At 53.3% G+C, this 14,998-nt stretch overlaps 2 protein-coding genes across 6 annotated transcripts in view; one reads left to right on the top strand and one right to left on the bottom strand.

Annotated features, from left to right (window-relative positions):
• Window positions 1–9,987, top strand: part of SH3GLB2 (SH3 domain containing GRB2 like, endophilin B2) — a 60,195-nt gene extending 50,208 nt beyond the window's left edge. For 3 of the 5 annotated variants that reach the window (XM_053281637.1, XM_053281640.1, XM_053281639.1), the window contains 5 exons: window positions 1,909–1,998; window positions 3,080–3,180; window positions 4,482–4,496; window positions 5,496–5,763; window positions 6,941–9,987. In XM_053281637.1, coding sequence (XP_053137612.1) covers window positions 1,909–1,998; window positions 3,080–3,180; window positions 4,482–4,496; window positions 5,496–5,763; window positions 6,941–7,048 — 582 coding nt within the window. In that variant the 3' untranslated portion in view covers window positions 7,049–9,987. The remainder of the gene's footprint in view (window positions 1–1,908; window positions 1,999–3,079; window positions 3,181–4,481; window positions 4,497–5,495; window positions 5,764–6,940) is intronic. The other 2 variants (XM_053281638.1, XM_053281641.1) reach the window with 1 other exon arrangement.
• A 2,042-nt stretch (window positions 9,988–12,029) lies between these two features.
• NUP188 (nucleoporin 188) overlaps window positions 12,030–14,998 on the bottom strand; it is a 49,566-nt gene continuing 46,597 nt past the window's right edge. The window contains exons 42-44 of the mRNA XM_053282576.1: window positions 14,339–14,412; window positions 12,908–13,037; window positions 12,030–12,757 (exon numbers count right to left, since the gene is read on the bottom strand). Of these exons, the coding sequence (XP_053138551.1) occupies window positions 12,587–12,757; window positions 12,908–13,037; window positions 14,339–14,412 (375 nt within the window). The 3' untranslated portion in view covers window positions 12,030–12,586. The remainder of the gene's footprint in view (window positions 12,758–12,907; window positions 13,038–14,338; window positions 14,413–14,998) is intronic.

The raw sequence follows: 14,998 nt of genomic DNA, 5'->3' as shown, positions 1-14,998 counted from the left end.
CTAGGTGCTATTTTCCCTAGATACGCCTCTGGCTGTAGAGATGGGCCTCTGGTTTCCTAAAAGCCAGCAGGGATGGTTGATTAATTAAGTGCCGTCAAGTCGGTGTCGACTCTTAGCGACCACATAGAAGAGAGATTCTCTCCAGGATGATCGGTCTTCCACTTGGCCTTTCAGGTCTCCCAGGGGTGCATTCATGGCTGTCGTGATCGGGTCCATCCACCTTGCTGCTGGGCGTCCTCTAATCTCAGCAGCAAGTGCATTCCACAGCCCTGGGGCAACTACAGAGGAGGCTCACCTTTTTGAGTAGCCACCAGAGGAGCCGATGGCACCCTCAGACGCACCTCCCCTGAAGATCTTAATAGGCAGCAGGGTTCATAACGAGGAAGGCTTCCCCTTAAATACCCTGGGCCCAATCCGTTAAGGGCTTCATAGCTAATAACCAGCCCTTTTATATTTTGCCCGGAAACCTATTTGTAGCCTCTGTAGTTCTTTTAAAACCGGAGTCATATGGTCTCTTCGGGATGTCCCGGAGACCAATCTGGCAGCAGCATTCTGCCCCAATGGGAGTTTCCGGACTACGTACAAAGGCAGCCCCACGTAGAGTGCATTGCGGTAGTCCAGCCTGGAGGTTACCGCTATGTGCACCACTAGAAACCAGTGGGCTGAAACGGCAAAGCAGCAGATTCAGGATGAGGAGAGATGTCCTGTGAGAGCTGTTGGAGCAGGTTCCTGCCCTGTGCAGGGGGTTAGACTAGAGGACCCCTTAGGTGCCTTCCAACTCTGCAGTACCGTGTGTGGTATTTTGTGCTTTTTGAGAGGAAGTAGTGGGCCGTCCTCTCTGCTCTGCTTCAGACAGAAACGCAAGGGCTGCTCAAAGTGTTCTTATAACACGATACCTTCCAACATTTCGCAGATGAAAAGAAGGACAGGTATTGACCACCACCTCTTCTCCGACGATTGCCCAAGCGCCCCCTCCTTCCTGAAGCAGCGTTTCACTTGCTTGGCAGCGGCCTGCCCTCCCCCGAGGCGAGATGGCATTTTGTCGGGGGATAAAGTTGATATGTCACGTAGCTGAAAATGCCGATTGCACTGTGTGAAATGGCAGATCGTGCCTTGCATGACTTAATGCGAATGTGCTTGCACTGCTGCGAATGTGCCCCCACTGCCCCTGAAGGCCCTATCCAGCTTGGACATTGTGTGGGTAATGCGGGGCAGGAGAACCATTTGACCACAAAGGGCACCGTCACCGGTGGCTGTTCTTATTGGCATCCAGCATATTGCCATTTTAAACCAAAGTAGAATACGTACAGACCCTAACCCTTTCCATCAGCTGGGATCCTCCAGGCCGCTTAAGAAAGACTATTCCATTAAACACAACAACAGCATCATCGAGAATGACGTGTAGAAACTCAACTGCCCCGAGGGGAGGAATGGTGCAAAAACCTCCCTTGAGTTGGAGCTACGGAGAGGTTAGGTGAGAACTGCCTTGCCTTCCGATAGCGTTGGCGGCTGCTCTGCTCCCATTCTCAGAGGAGAGGGAGGAGCTCGGTGGCTGAGCATCCGCTTTGGACACAGAAGGTCTTTCCCAGCCTTACTCGGAGCCATCAGAATCCACTTGAAACCTTGGAGAAGCTGCTGCCAGTCAGTGTAGACAATCGTGAGCTGGCTGGACCCAGGGTCTGACTCGGTAGGAAGCAGCTTCCTAGGATTGTGTTCATACCTTAGGGCTGAGTTCCCCCCCAAATGAAGGTGCTTAGCATCAATAGCCAGTGCAGGGGGAAATGCTTCGAATGCTAGTGCTAAGAGTTGTGTTGCGAGGTGGTGGACCACCGTCCCTGGTTTCGGAAGGCTTGAGCTTGCTTGCCGAGCCCCGCACTGCTCACAACGGGCCCCTTTTCCATTTGGCAGGCAGAGCACGAGCTGCGACTGGCCCAGACGGAGTTCGACCGGCAGGCAGAAGTGACCCGTCTCCTCCTGGAAGGCATCAGCAGTACCCATGTGAGTGTCCCCCGGAGGGTGGAGGGGCATGTTGGGGACGGAGCGCTTCCTGGTTGGAGAATGGGGCTCCTTCAACAGAATAAAGGGGATGTGGCCCATGGGAGACCGGGGTAGAAGCGGGTGCACAGGGCCCCTTTCTTAAGCGGACAGTGCTAGGGAAGGTCTCCCGGTGGGATGGGTTGGGCAGCAGGCTCCGAACAGAGGAAAGGGAGGAGCTGCATGCAATGGTCTTTTCATGTGCGCTTGTCTGTCTCTGTGCGTTTACATAGGAAGCGGCTTCTCCAAGGTTGCAGAGGCAGGAGTCTCTCTCAGCCCTATCTTGGAGACGCTGCCAGGGAGGGAACTTGGGACCTTCTGCTCTTCCCAGAGCGGCTCCATCCCCTGAGGGGAAGATCTTCCAGTGCTCACACATCAAGTCTCCCATTCATATGCAGTCAACAACCTCCTGCTTTGTCACAACCACTGTGGCATCTTGTGGTTTTATACATATCTTCTCATTCCGCCCCCTTCTGGCTCACCCAGCAGTATTCCCTCTAACAGGGATTCCCAGAGGCTGTTGACCACCACTCCCAGCATCCTCCGCTGCTGTGGCCTTTGGCTGGGATGATGGGAGTTGTAGTCCACAACATCTAGAAATCCCTGTTAGAGGGAACACTCCCCTAGTACCTCTCCCTCCCGCACCCCACGAATGCTGGCATGCGGCCTTAGACTGAAGAGCCCAGTGAGAGGTCTGACCCGTTCCTTGAAACGGCATGGATGCTCGCGGGCGCACACCCCTTCTCCGCAACTGATCATTGCGGACATGGTCTCCGAAGTGCCCCTTCTGGGGCTGATGTGGCGCATTGGCTATGGATTTTAAGACACAATTAAGGCCCCACTTGTGCGCATGGAACTAAATAGCCCCGTCCTTTTGGATCCTGGCCTCGGGGAGTGAAGCGGCCCAATGCCCCCCGCCAGGCTTCCCGTGCTGGCTATTCTGGGCCCGGAGTCCAGAACGTCGTGTGCGGCCAGCTTCTGTTTTGTCCTTGTGGCCAGGTTTGTGATTGAGTCCTTGCCTGACAGCTCTCTCTTTCTCTTCTAGGTCAATCACCTCCGCGGTCTGCACGAGTTTGCCGAAGCCCAGGCCACATACTACGCCCAATGCTACCAGTACATGATGGACCTGCAGAAGCAGCTGGGCAGGTAGGGGCCAGGCTGTGCCTTGGGAACTCCTGGAGACTCCATGAGCGATGAAACTCGCTTTCATTACCCAGTAGATAGGCCCACCTCTGCTCCTCTGTTACATCCATCTCCCCGCGGGAGTCATGTTTTTATAATGGAGCGGAAGTAAATGCCACTGCCCTGATCACCCGTATAGTATGTGAAGCCCCTGGGGGTGGGCTCAGTGCCAGCTGGGGAGACGGATGCGCATTAGGGGTTTTGAGAAGGGCTCCACCCCTAGAGGTAGGAAACAGGCGATAGCAGGGCAGGACGTCCAGCTTTTTGTGTGTTCGCATGTCTTTCTTGTCCTGGCCATCAAGCCTGCAGCGGCCACGTTTGCAACAATGCTTTCACAAGTCTTAAAAACAAAAAACTACTATACAGTATTATTGATGTTGTTAGATGGATGTAAACAAATGTGACAAATATACAAATACATATCATACACACACACTTTTCAACAAAAGTCCCCAAAGCAGTTTACATAGCGAAATAAATAAATAAGACGAATCCCTGTCCCCAAAGGGCTCACAATCTAAAAAGAAACATAAGACAGACACCAGCAACAGCCACTAGAGGGAAGCTGTGTTGGGGACGGATAGGGCCAGTTGCTCTCCCCCTGCTCAATAAAGAGGATCACCACTTTAAAAAGGTGCCTCTTTGCCCAGTGAGATGAAATTGGGCAGGGATGTCCTCTCCATGGGGACAGTACAACGGTCTGTTTCTGGTGACCCCGAACCCTTTCCTTTGTGCAAAAGTGACTGCAATTTTACCCTAATTATTTGGGGCTAGGGATAAAGGGGCGCTAAAACACAAAGCTGTCAGTGCAACGTCCTTACTGCCTCTCTTCCATCTCGGAGGGTGGGGATAGACCTGGCCAAACATCGGTGAGCGTTCTTCCCCCAAGATAGAGCTGGTGACCCAACATTGGTGAGCCTGCCTCAGATTAAGAGCTCAGTTCAGACATCCATGGACTGGCCTTGCTCATCTGTGGTTCCACATCTTTTTGAGGCCAGGCAATTCAGGCCTTGTGCTCATCTAGGGACGGGCAGGAGGGACCTCCTGTAGACTGCCAGTGTGCTGCAGTATTTCCGCAAGGGTCCCCGTTGTCATTCATTAACAACAAGAATCATAAAGGGCTCTCCCCTACTGTAAATTAGAACCCCTAATCTGTAAAAATAGAGGGCCAGACAGCTGCTCCTATTGTGTCCCGTTATGGGCTGGTACAGGGAAGGAAGGGCTGTTCGTTCATTGTCTTCTCTGCATCTTTTCCACGCTTGCAGCTCCAGAGGAGAAATGTAAGTTGTCGGTTTTTTTCCAAGCCATCTGTGCGATGCAACCGGGGAAATCCGGGCTTTCTTCTTCTGTATTGGTTTGTGGTCCTTTGGACTGGGGGTTCTCAGGATGCTTCTTGCTCTGAGCTGCAAGATTAGAATTGGAAGGGTGGGGAGAACTTCCGGTGACACGAGGCATCTTGTCGAAGAGCCTTTCCACCCCAGCTCGAAGCGCAGCTGTACCTCCCGTTGGGTTATGCCTTGAGAGGGTCAGCTCTGAAGGGTGAGGCTTGGACCCAGCCCTCTCTCCTGTCAAGGCAGAAACGGCGAGGTTTCTTTCGCTGGTGTGCATATGTGTCGGAGGCCCCTTCGCACACAACCGACATCGGTATTGGTTTGCTATGCCGGTTGCTGTGGGTTAGTCTGAAGCGGCGTGAGCTTTCTTTAAAAATGGGGGTTTGTGGAGACCGAACGGAATGGTTTCAGGAGAGAAGCAGCCGGCCGAATCGGCATGAGATGCTTGTATGTGGGTCCTCCTCTCCAGAATCCTGTTCTTGACAGGCGGTTGAAGTAGGTCAGGCTGAGAGTGAATCCGTGGTGGTGGTGGTGGTGGTGGACTAAACTCTCAAAGAGCCGTTGGAAAAAATGTATGGTATTTTAAGAAAGCCAATGAGACAAGGCATCTGCGTATATACACATCCAATTATGACTTGAGGAAAAGATACAGCATTTTCCCGTCTTGTTCATCTCGTCATAACTGGATTAGCTTCATTACATATTTTTCAGTTGATCTTCTTTGACTGTTGTGATACATAGATCCTAATCTGTTTAGGGTGTGCTTTTGTCTTGGACTGCAGCTCCCCTCATCCCCAGCCACAGGGGATGATGGGAGCTGTAGTCCTCCACCCTGTGAGTTCCATGACCCAGGTCTCGCAAGCCCTGGCTGGACACTCGAAGCAGCCCACCGGCTCTCCGTGTCCCTATTGTGTGGCAGCCACATTCTCCCTTTCTCCTCCGCCCCAGGCTTCCTGGCACTTTTGTGGGCAACGCCGAGTCCGCCTCGCCTCCGCCGGCCAGCGCCTCCCCCCCGGCCGGAGCTGCCGCCACGGGCCCGGCAGTGCCCACCATTCCGGTGGTGCCCACGGCCGTTGGCACGCCCAACCCTGGCCCAGCCCTCGAAGTGCTGAACCACAGCAACGTGAAGCCCCCGGCCAGCGGGACACGGAAGGCCCGAGTGCTCTATGACTACGAAGCCGCGGACAGCAGTGAGCTCTCTCTGCTGTCGGACGAGGTGGGTGTCGTCCTCGGGTAGAAACGGTTGACGAGCCGAAGTTAGGAACATAGGAAGCTGCCATATACTGAGTCAGACCCTTGGTCTATCTAGCTTAGTATTGTCTTCACAGACTGGCAGCAGCTTCTCCAAGGTTGCAGGCAGGAGTCTCTCTCAGCCTGATCTTGGAGATGCTGCCAGGGAAGGAACTGGGAGCCTAGATGCTCTTCCCAGAGTGGCCCCATTATCCTCTGAGGGGAATCTCTTCCAGTGCTCACACATCAAGTCTCCCAGTCCCATTCAAATGTAACCGGGATGGACCCTGCTTAGCAAAGGGGACAAGTCATGCTTGCGACCACCAGACCAGCTCTCCTCTCCGAGTTGGATGGAGTTGGGCCAGTGGTTTGTCGGAAGCAGCCCCACGACATCCTTGAGTCCGGCTACTGATGGCTCTCCAAGGTTGCAGGCCGGAGACTCTCCTGGCCCTACCCGGAGATGCCGTCAGGGGCTGAACCGGGGACCTTCTGCCTGCAGAGCAGATGTGCTTCTGCCCCTTCCCAAGCACACGGCCCGGCCTTATACAGAGCTAGCCCCTTCGTCCAGCGAGATCACTGGCGGGCAGCAGCTTTTCTCAGCCCTGCCTGGAGGTGCTGCTGGAGCGTGAAGCTGGGATTTAACCCCTGCTCTAACGCAACATGTAGCTTTGCCTCTGAGCACCTAGAAACGGGAATCGCCTGTCCCCCTCCCTTGCCTTCGTCTCCCCTACTTCCTTTCTCCTTTTGTGTTGACATCTACTGTGAGCTCCTGTGGGGCAAAGATCTGGCCGCACTTTCTGTGGTCTGAATGTAAAGTTGTGCCCTCGAGTCGGTTCCGACTCCTGGCGCCCACAGAGCCCTGTGGTTGCCTTTGGTAGAATACAGGAGGGGTTGGCCATGGCCATCTCCCGCACAGTATGAGCTGATGCCTTCCAGCACCTCCCTGTTATCGCTGCCCCCCGATAGAGGTGTTCCCCATAGTCCGGGAACCACGCCGGCAACCTCTTCCTCCCCAGGCAAGTTGCTTCCCTGCTGCGCCATTAGGCGGCTGTGGTCTGAATGTAGATGGTGCTCTGTCAAGCAACCCAGAAGTGGGCTTTTAATAATGATTTTCCGCTTACCTGCTAAACCGCTGCTGAGCTCCCTTTCTCCTCCTCCTGCAGATGATCACAGTGTACAGCCTGCCAGGGATGGACCCAGACTGGCTCATAGGGGAGCGAGGCAATCAGAAGGGCAAAGTCCCCGTCACCTACTTGGAACTGCTCAGTTAAGCTCCTCGGGGAAGGACGCCTCCCAGCAACTCACCGCCACCCTGTGTCCTGGCATTTTTTTTAAAACGGCTGATGACGTCCTCTAGGGCCATTTTTGCTCCCTTCCGGGTCCGATCTTTCTCACTGAGCACTGTCTTGGATTAAGGCAAAGTGGGGTCTGAGCTGGTGGCAGAGTGGGGGGGGGGGCGGTGGTAGGGATCCCAACTTCTCCCACTTCTTTCCGAGCTGCCTGGGCCAGAATCCCATCAGCCAGCCACAGAACCCGCTTGGAGGGTTGGTGACGGGATTCAGCGTCTCTCTAAGCCTTTTGGTTGGTCTGCCATTCGCCCCCTCCTCGCCTGCTCTTTCTGTGCTGCGGCTGTTCAGTCTGGTTTCAAACCCAATCGCTTTCTGGCCATGCAGCGGTCTTTGGGTGTGCCTTTTCCTCCCGTCCTGGCCTTCGTTTCACCGATTGCCTCTTTGGGCCCTGCTTCTCGCACTCTTAGGCATCGCGCTGAACTTTAGGGGGATCCTGCACCGCTTTCCCAATCGAAAGACAAGCCCTCTTTGCCCCCACAAAAGCATTTCTCAAGTTTAGGGACAGGCTTTCTTGTTCTTCACGGGCGCTTGCTTCCACGCTTACAACCACGATTTAAGAAGGGTTTATGACAATAGGAATTTGAGAGTTGGATTCCCGGGTTCTAGAAAATGGCCCGAAAAATCCCCAAAACACACGCCAAGAAAGAAACCTAGGCGGGGGGAGTAGGGCACCCCAGTGCATCTTGGCCACCTTGTCTATTATGTTCTCCCTCCCTAGGAATGCAAAAGGTTCTGTCCCCTCCCAGCCCCTCTGGGAATGCATAAAGTACAAAATAATACAGTAATGTAAGATCATCCACTGCATCACAGCACAGACCCCAGCAGTATTCCCTGTAACAAGGGTTCCCAGATGTCGTTGACTACAATTCCCAGCTGTCGTGGCTTGGGCAACACCTGAGAATCCTTGCCACAGGGACCACTGAACTCCAGGCCGCAGGAGGCAGTTCCCAGAAGCACCCCCGGGCTAGTGCCCTCACCCCAAACGAGTTCACGTTAAGCACTTGAGGCAGGTCAAGGTCAGGCGTCACAGGCCAAATTCAAGGCCAGCACTTCCGCGACCCCGTTCAAGTCGGCACACACAGAGGCGTCCCCCTCACGCCACTGCTGGAGTTTGCGGCTTCCTTGGTGGGGTGAAATGAAACCAGCCGCGGCGTTAGCAGGAGCGAAGAGGGAGGTCTTCAAAAGGCAGTCACGGGGGATCAAGCCTCCGTTCTGCTGCCAGAAGCTCCCGTGAATGGCGGCGGGCATTATGCTTGAGCCGTGGATAAGGAGGTCTTCCTGGATCTGGAAGCCGACACTTGAACCCCCCCTATTCCTTAGAGCAGGGCTTCTTGGGCTTGGCTGCTGAGATGTGGGACAGTTGTCCTGCCAACAGCTGGTCTGGCAAAACCCTCCCAGGAAGTGAGAGAGGCTGCGGGCCAGGAGGGAGAACTCAAAGGCTGAGTCCCCTTGGACTAGTCCCCTTGGACTAGTCAGGCTCTTTGAGGTTGGGTTGTGCTGCTTTTGCATTTCTCGCCTCCGCGCTCTTTCCTTTCCCCATCCCCAGAACTTGCTCTCTCTCTGGTGAAGCTTCTCCCCACCCAACCCTTCCCTGCCTCTTCTCTTGGACCCTGGGAAGACCGGCTCAAAAGGCTGCTCTGGGTTGAGCTGTTCTCTCTCCCGCCCGCTTGCTTGTGCGTTCGCCGTGCAGGGACGCCCGGATGGTATGACGCAGCAGCCCCCTGCCCTTCGCCAGGGCCTCCTCCATCACCTCCCGGTCCAGGTGCTGCCACGTAAGCCATATTTCTTCTGGGGGGGGAGGGAGGGAGGGGTGGGCCACTCTGAGCAGATATCCCTAAAGTGGGGCGGGGCGGGGGGGGACCTGCTCAGCCAGCTTGCTTTGTGGAGCCAGTATTCACTCTCACACCTTTGTGGTTTCTTTAATGTAAAAGATTCCAGAGCACTTCTATGCTGGGGCTAAATATATCTATTATTCAGTTGACTTTTTCTTTTCTTTTTTTTTGCCAATAAACACCTAGCCTGCCCTTCTGTCTTGCTCTCTTTGTGAGCTTCAGCTCTCCCCACCCTCCAAAAAAACCCCACATCCACCCTGCTGTGTTTACCGAAGACAGAGGTAGGGCTCAGTGCATCTCTGGCTTCCCGCAGCCCTAAAGGAGAGCAGTTTCTGACTGTTGCGGGTAGGGTGAACTTTTGCAGGTTGGGCTTGTGGTGAAACCTTCCTCCCTGCAGAGCTGTCGAAGGTAGAACTCCTTTGGGATGGGCAGTGTGTGCTCTTTTCACCTGCCCTGGGCATCTGTAGCCTGGCCCTTGCGTATTGAGATCCCTGGCTGTCTACCTGCTTAAAGGGCCAGAGACAGCATCTCAAGAGTCGGGGGCCTACCTGGATCGGGGCGGGGGGGAGCAGGGGAAGAGAGGAAGGCAGAGGCCTGCCGATTGATTTGAAAACCAGCTTTCCCGTGTGGGAGTGTGTGTTCTCATGTAGGGTTTTGTGGGCTTGACTTTGCTACCGAAAGCAAGGTTTCCTGGCCCCCTTCTCAGAAGTGCTCACCTTGCCTCAAGTCTATAAACTGTCCCTTCTTGCTCTCCAGGAAAGTCTCCCGCATGGTGCCCCTTGAGCCAAATGGCAGCTCTCCTTCTCCCCAGAGCATTTCCCGGTGTGTGTCTCTCTCTCTCGGCACGGCGTCAAGGCCTGTGAACGTCTTTGTAGCTAAGGGTGACGCAGCTGTGTGTCTAGTTGCTGTGAATTCTTTTAAAACGTTTGGGAGGGGAAGCCGCAGACGGCAACGTGCTCCGATGTAAAGGAAAGTTCCAATCCTGTTCCTGCTACCATGCCTAATAAACGCAACTTGCCTGCAACTTGATCCATTTTGGTTCCTTGCAGTGGCAGCTCGAAAAGGCTGCTCACAGCTCATCGGGACTCAGAACGCCTGCAAAAAAAAAAAGTCCTTTCCCCTCTGGCCAGAAGCTCTTCTCCTTTCTGCTGGCGAATGAATGCCAGCACTGGAAGCCAAGTCCTTCTGCACCCAACACAGGGAACTCCGCCAGGCCCAGGTAGCCTGGGCTCAACAGTTGCTGAGCTCCAGTGGCAAAGAGTCATGATGGAAATGGAACAGCTGGAGGGCCAAGGCTGCCTAGACCACAGTTTCTCAACCACCGGTCCCTGGACCACTACCGGTCCGCAAAGGGTTGAGTCCCTGGCTGGGAGTCAAAACCCCCCCCCCACCCCCCGACAACTGCAGTCAAGGCACTCACTTCCTCAGTTTTGCACATGGCACAGAAGAGGAAGAGGAGCATCATGGAGGAGCAGAAAGGGGGTGCAGGTGGCCCTTCCTGGGGGGAGAGGGAGCAAGCAGGAGTACCAAGGAGGGCTGAGGGAGGCAGCATGGTGTGGGGGAGAGGCAAGATGCCATTCTGTGCATTCCTGCAAAAGGGTCCTTGGATGAATGGCACTGGAATGAAGTGATCCTAAGGCAGGGGCGGAACTACTATTAGGCAAGGGGAGGCGGTTGCCTGGGGGCCCCCCAGAGACACCTCACATGACTCCCCATTGCCCCCTGCCCAGCCCCAGGTCCCCTCAGCCACTTGCCCTGTTCGCCCTCTCTCCTGCTTGTCCTCCTTGCCTTTGCCCCTTTGACCCATTGCCCCTTTGACCCATTGCCCCTTTGACCCATTGCCCCTTTGACCCATTGCCCCTTTGACCCATTGCCCCTTTGACCCATTGCCCCTTTGACCCATTGCCCCTTTGACCCATTGCCCCTTTGACCCACTGCCCCTTTGACCCACTGCCCCTTTGACCCACTGCCCCTTTGACCCACTGCCCCTTTGACCCACTGCCCCTTCGACCCACCCTTTCACCCATCCACCCTTTGACGCCAAATACCATTATGGTTGGGGGTCATGGGAGTGTAAGTCCACCAACATCTGGGGACCCAAGGTTGAGAACCCCTAATATTCCATGTTTGCAAAAGATTCCAAATTTAATGATTTTAATGCTTATACTATTTTAATTGTAAACTGCCCAGAGATGCAAGTTCTGTTAGTCCGGGAAACTGTGCACGAAGAATTTAGCAGTCCTTGGCTCCAAAAAGGTTGAGAAACACTGGCCTAGACCAACATGCGAGTGAGGAGGGGCAAGATTAAAGCATTATTATTAGTAGTAGTAGTTTGGGTTGATCTCTGACTGCAAAAGGTGGCAATATCTCCAACACAAGCACAAGCTAGAAATTTGCTTCTAGATTCTCAAGCGAAGTCCTAAAACAAAGAAGCAAATCTAGACAATTACACAGGTGTCTTTTCTTTAATACATACCTGTGAAAGGGAGAAGAGCAGTTGCCACTGTAGCTGGTGTACCCCATCAAGCCCAAATGGTTGCTTGTTAACATTATAGTCAGAATGAGACCCTCTCTATTAGCCAGCCTTAAGTCAAACTAGCTGACCCGCAGCGAGCATCACTGCGCTCTTTGGGGCCGGCTGTTCTCCCCTCCCTCCCACCCCACTCTCTTGCCCTCCCTTCTCCTCCCCCTCAACTCCGCGCCCAGGCACGCTATGGCGACCGATCCTCCTGGGTGCGCCTTAGCCAATCAGCTGGGCACGAGGACGCACATTCTAAGGCACACCCAAGAGAATTAATAATACAGAAAGCACTCTCCATCAGTGGCCATTGCAGCTAAGAGCCATCAGAGGGAGAAAGAACCTGGAGAGACACTCACAATGTTGGCACTCTCTCTCTCACACACACACATAACACTCACTCTCCATCTTGGGAGTGGGAAATGATTCAAGTCAAAGAGATCCCGTTGCATTTTCCACCACCCTAACTGCTGCTCCGTTACGAATTGATCCAGCAGGGACTACTGTGCTGTTAGAACTGCTGGACCCCAAATACAACACGCCCACACACTGCTTGTGCTCCAGAAGTTGGATTCCCAGCATTGCTTAGAAACGTCTTTAATCAATATAAATACAGAACAAGTCGTACAAAAAGAGACCAAAGCAATGGAATTCTGGCTTTGAAACGGTTCTTGCAGGATGCATGGGAGGGAGGGGAGAGAGAGACCACCTTGCTCTCCCGAAGTGTCTGACCGGTACTCTGTCAACCTGAGCAGCAGCCCACTTCTCGGACTGGAGGGGCGGTGGAAAAGTGGTCTCACTCCAGTTTGATCCTTTTGGTTGTGCTCCGCCAGAAAACTTAGCTAATGCCCAATAGCAGGGGTGGCGGGGAGGTGGCCCTTCAAGCCAACACATGAGCTATTAAAAAAAAAAAAAAAAAAACACCACCTCCTAAGGCTTAAGTTCACCAATATGGAGGCCAAGCCAGACTTAAGTCTCGCCCCCAAAGCTGGCTTTGCCTGAACGAGGCATTGCTTTTTGGGACCGCTCCCCCTCCTTCGACCGGGCCCTTCTGGCAAGTGCATCCAAGCGTCGTCCTGCTGTGCGTGAACAGTGGCGTGTGAGTCCGCTCTATCGCTGCAAGTGCCGGACAAAGGCCTGCACCAGCTGGAAGAGGGGCTCCTGCCCCTCGGGCCCCAGCTTGGACGAGGGCTTCCCCTGGGGAGAAGGGAGGACGCCGCTGGCCGGAGACGAGGGGCCGCCGCGGCGGAAATAGCGGGACAGGCTGGAGAGTTGAGTGCTCTGGAAATGAGAAGCAGGTGATTAGTTGGGTGGCTCCTGGGACACGGGCACTATTCCAGAAGGAAGGCAGGCAGGACCTTCCAAACTGTGCGCCATTGGGATTCCCAAGATCTTCAGCCCCGGGGAGAAAGAAGGAGCCTAGCGACTTACTAGCTCCGAGCTGAGCTCCTGCTTCATGCGCTGCTTGTCCCGGGGGTGCACAGCCGGGTCCTTCAGATACCGGACGGCCTGAGAGATGAGCAGGTAGAAGCAGTTCTCCATTGTAAACATGAGCAGAGACCTGCAGGAGGGGAGAGCAACGGGGGCGGTCAGTGGGAAAGCGCCCGAGAAACCAAGTCGGTACAGGCAGCAGAGACGCCCCTCTGGGAGAAGCTGGAGGCACAGTTCGAGCCAGTAAGGGAGATCCCAGATACTCCTCAGGAAGACCAAGCACATTCCCCACGAAGCAGAGCCCTGGCTTGAAAAACCTGCAGCTGTCGGCATTTCTCTTGCCAGCAAGCGCAAAACGTTAAGTATGAGGATCATGCCTACTGCGCAAAAGCAAGTACTAGTGAATATCAGCTCTCTTAGCCTTGCCGTTCATGTAAAGCTACCATTACCTGGCTGTCCCCACATAACTATTCTGGGGTAAACACCATGGTATCCTTTAAACCAGGGATTCTCAGCGTTGGGTCCCCAGATGTTATTGGACTTCAACTCCCATGATCCCCAGCCCCACTGGCCTTTGGTTGGGGATTATGGGAGTTGAAGTCCAATAGCATCTGGGGACCCAACGCTGAGAATCCCTGCTTTAAACCTTGCCTGCTGCTAAATCTACATCCTTTGCTATAAAGAGAGGCTGATAGAGATGGGATTTACATCAGGAGATTCTGTCTAATGTTCCCCACTGTGAAGCAATCACTGTCAGACAGACCAAGCCCAACCTCACCACAATCTGGTTTTTTTATGCCTTGACTTGAAATTCTGGGAGGAAGGGATCCTGCAGCTAGAAGTTAAGTGTTTCTTTGCGAATAACCATCAGGTAGGGTAGCTACTGAGTGGCGGAATTAATACCGAGCTTGCCCACCTAAAAGAGAGGAGCCATTGCTCAGAGCCCATGGTCTACAAGGCGCCAGGTTCATGCCCAACATTTTGGAGTTGAAAAGACTGCAGGTGGCTCAGGCAGAGAGCCGCTGCCGGTCAGAGCAGGCAATACTGGACTAGATGGACGAAAGGGTTGACTCAGCGAGAAGCAGCTTCCTATGTTCATCCTCACTATTTGTCAACCCCATCTTGGAGAGCTAGTGTAGATTTTAAGCCCTCAGGCCCAGATCTGGATCTCTACCTAGGGCAACACGCCTGTAGATGCTAAAGGAATGGTAAAAGGAGCAGTGGTAGTTCTATCTCGGAGGATTTTAATCATTCCTTTATTCAACACTTCACAGGGTACTAGTCATGCTGATGAGTAGATCTCAGTTTCTCCCAAAACTATCTGGACTTTTTCTTCCTAATAATAAGTTCCAGAAGAAATAAAGAAGTTCCACACACTGCATGTTTCTGGGTTCCCCACCCATGGGACAATAAAGATGCTCGGGGACTTACTTGAGTGTTTTATTTCCCTCCTGCTGGGTCGTCAGTCCTGCAGCAAGTGTGAAGGGCTCCTTCTTCTTATCCAGCTGAGGGAAGAAAGAAAAGCTTGTGTTATCTTACAGGCACAGATTGCCAACGACGTGGAGGTCAAACCAAACCTGAACCCAGTAATTGATTCAAAAATGCTTTTCAGTGAACCAGAACTGAACCCAAACTTAAAACCTCTTGGTTGCCCCAAGCCTAAACTGGTATCAAACCTTCTAAACCTAGGAAGTCCTAACCAGTTCCAAAGAAAAGATTCCATAATTAGGTTCTCAGTTTTCCACTGGAGGGTTACATGTTTTATTTTCTGGGTTTGTTCGGCAGTATAGGTTTGGTCTGTTAAACCTTTGAAAAATTCAAAAGAATGCAGGTTTAAAAATATGTTCTCTCAGGTTAAATAGATACTAGTCTGTCTGTTTTAGAGCTTTAAGAAGAGTTTGATACTGCCTTGCATGGAATATGTCTAAAAGGGTTTAAAGGGTCTGAATTGGTTACCCAAACCACTTTTAAAGTAATGGAGAGTTAAAAGACACTGAGGAACCTGGACCCAGATTTGTAGTGGTTCAACATCCTGCACAGTAAGGGCTGGACGTGTGTTCTGTTATTCCACAAAGACGCAGAATTGGGAAC

This window comes from Hemicordylus capensis, chromosome 17 (genome assembly GCF_027244095.1).
Source record: "Hemicordylus capensis ecotype Gifberg chromosome 17, rHemCap1.1.pri, whole genome shotgun sequence".
Taxonomy (NCBI): Eukaryota; Metazoa; Chordata; class Lepidosauria; order Squamata; family Cordylidae; genus Hemicordylus; species Hemicordylus capensis.
The sequence above is the reverse complement of the archived record's forward strand: the minus strand, read 5'-3'. Positions and strand labels throughout refer to the sequence as shown.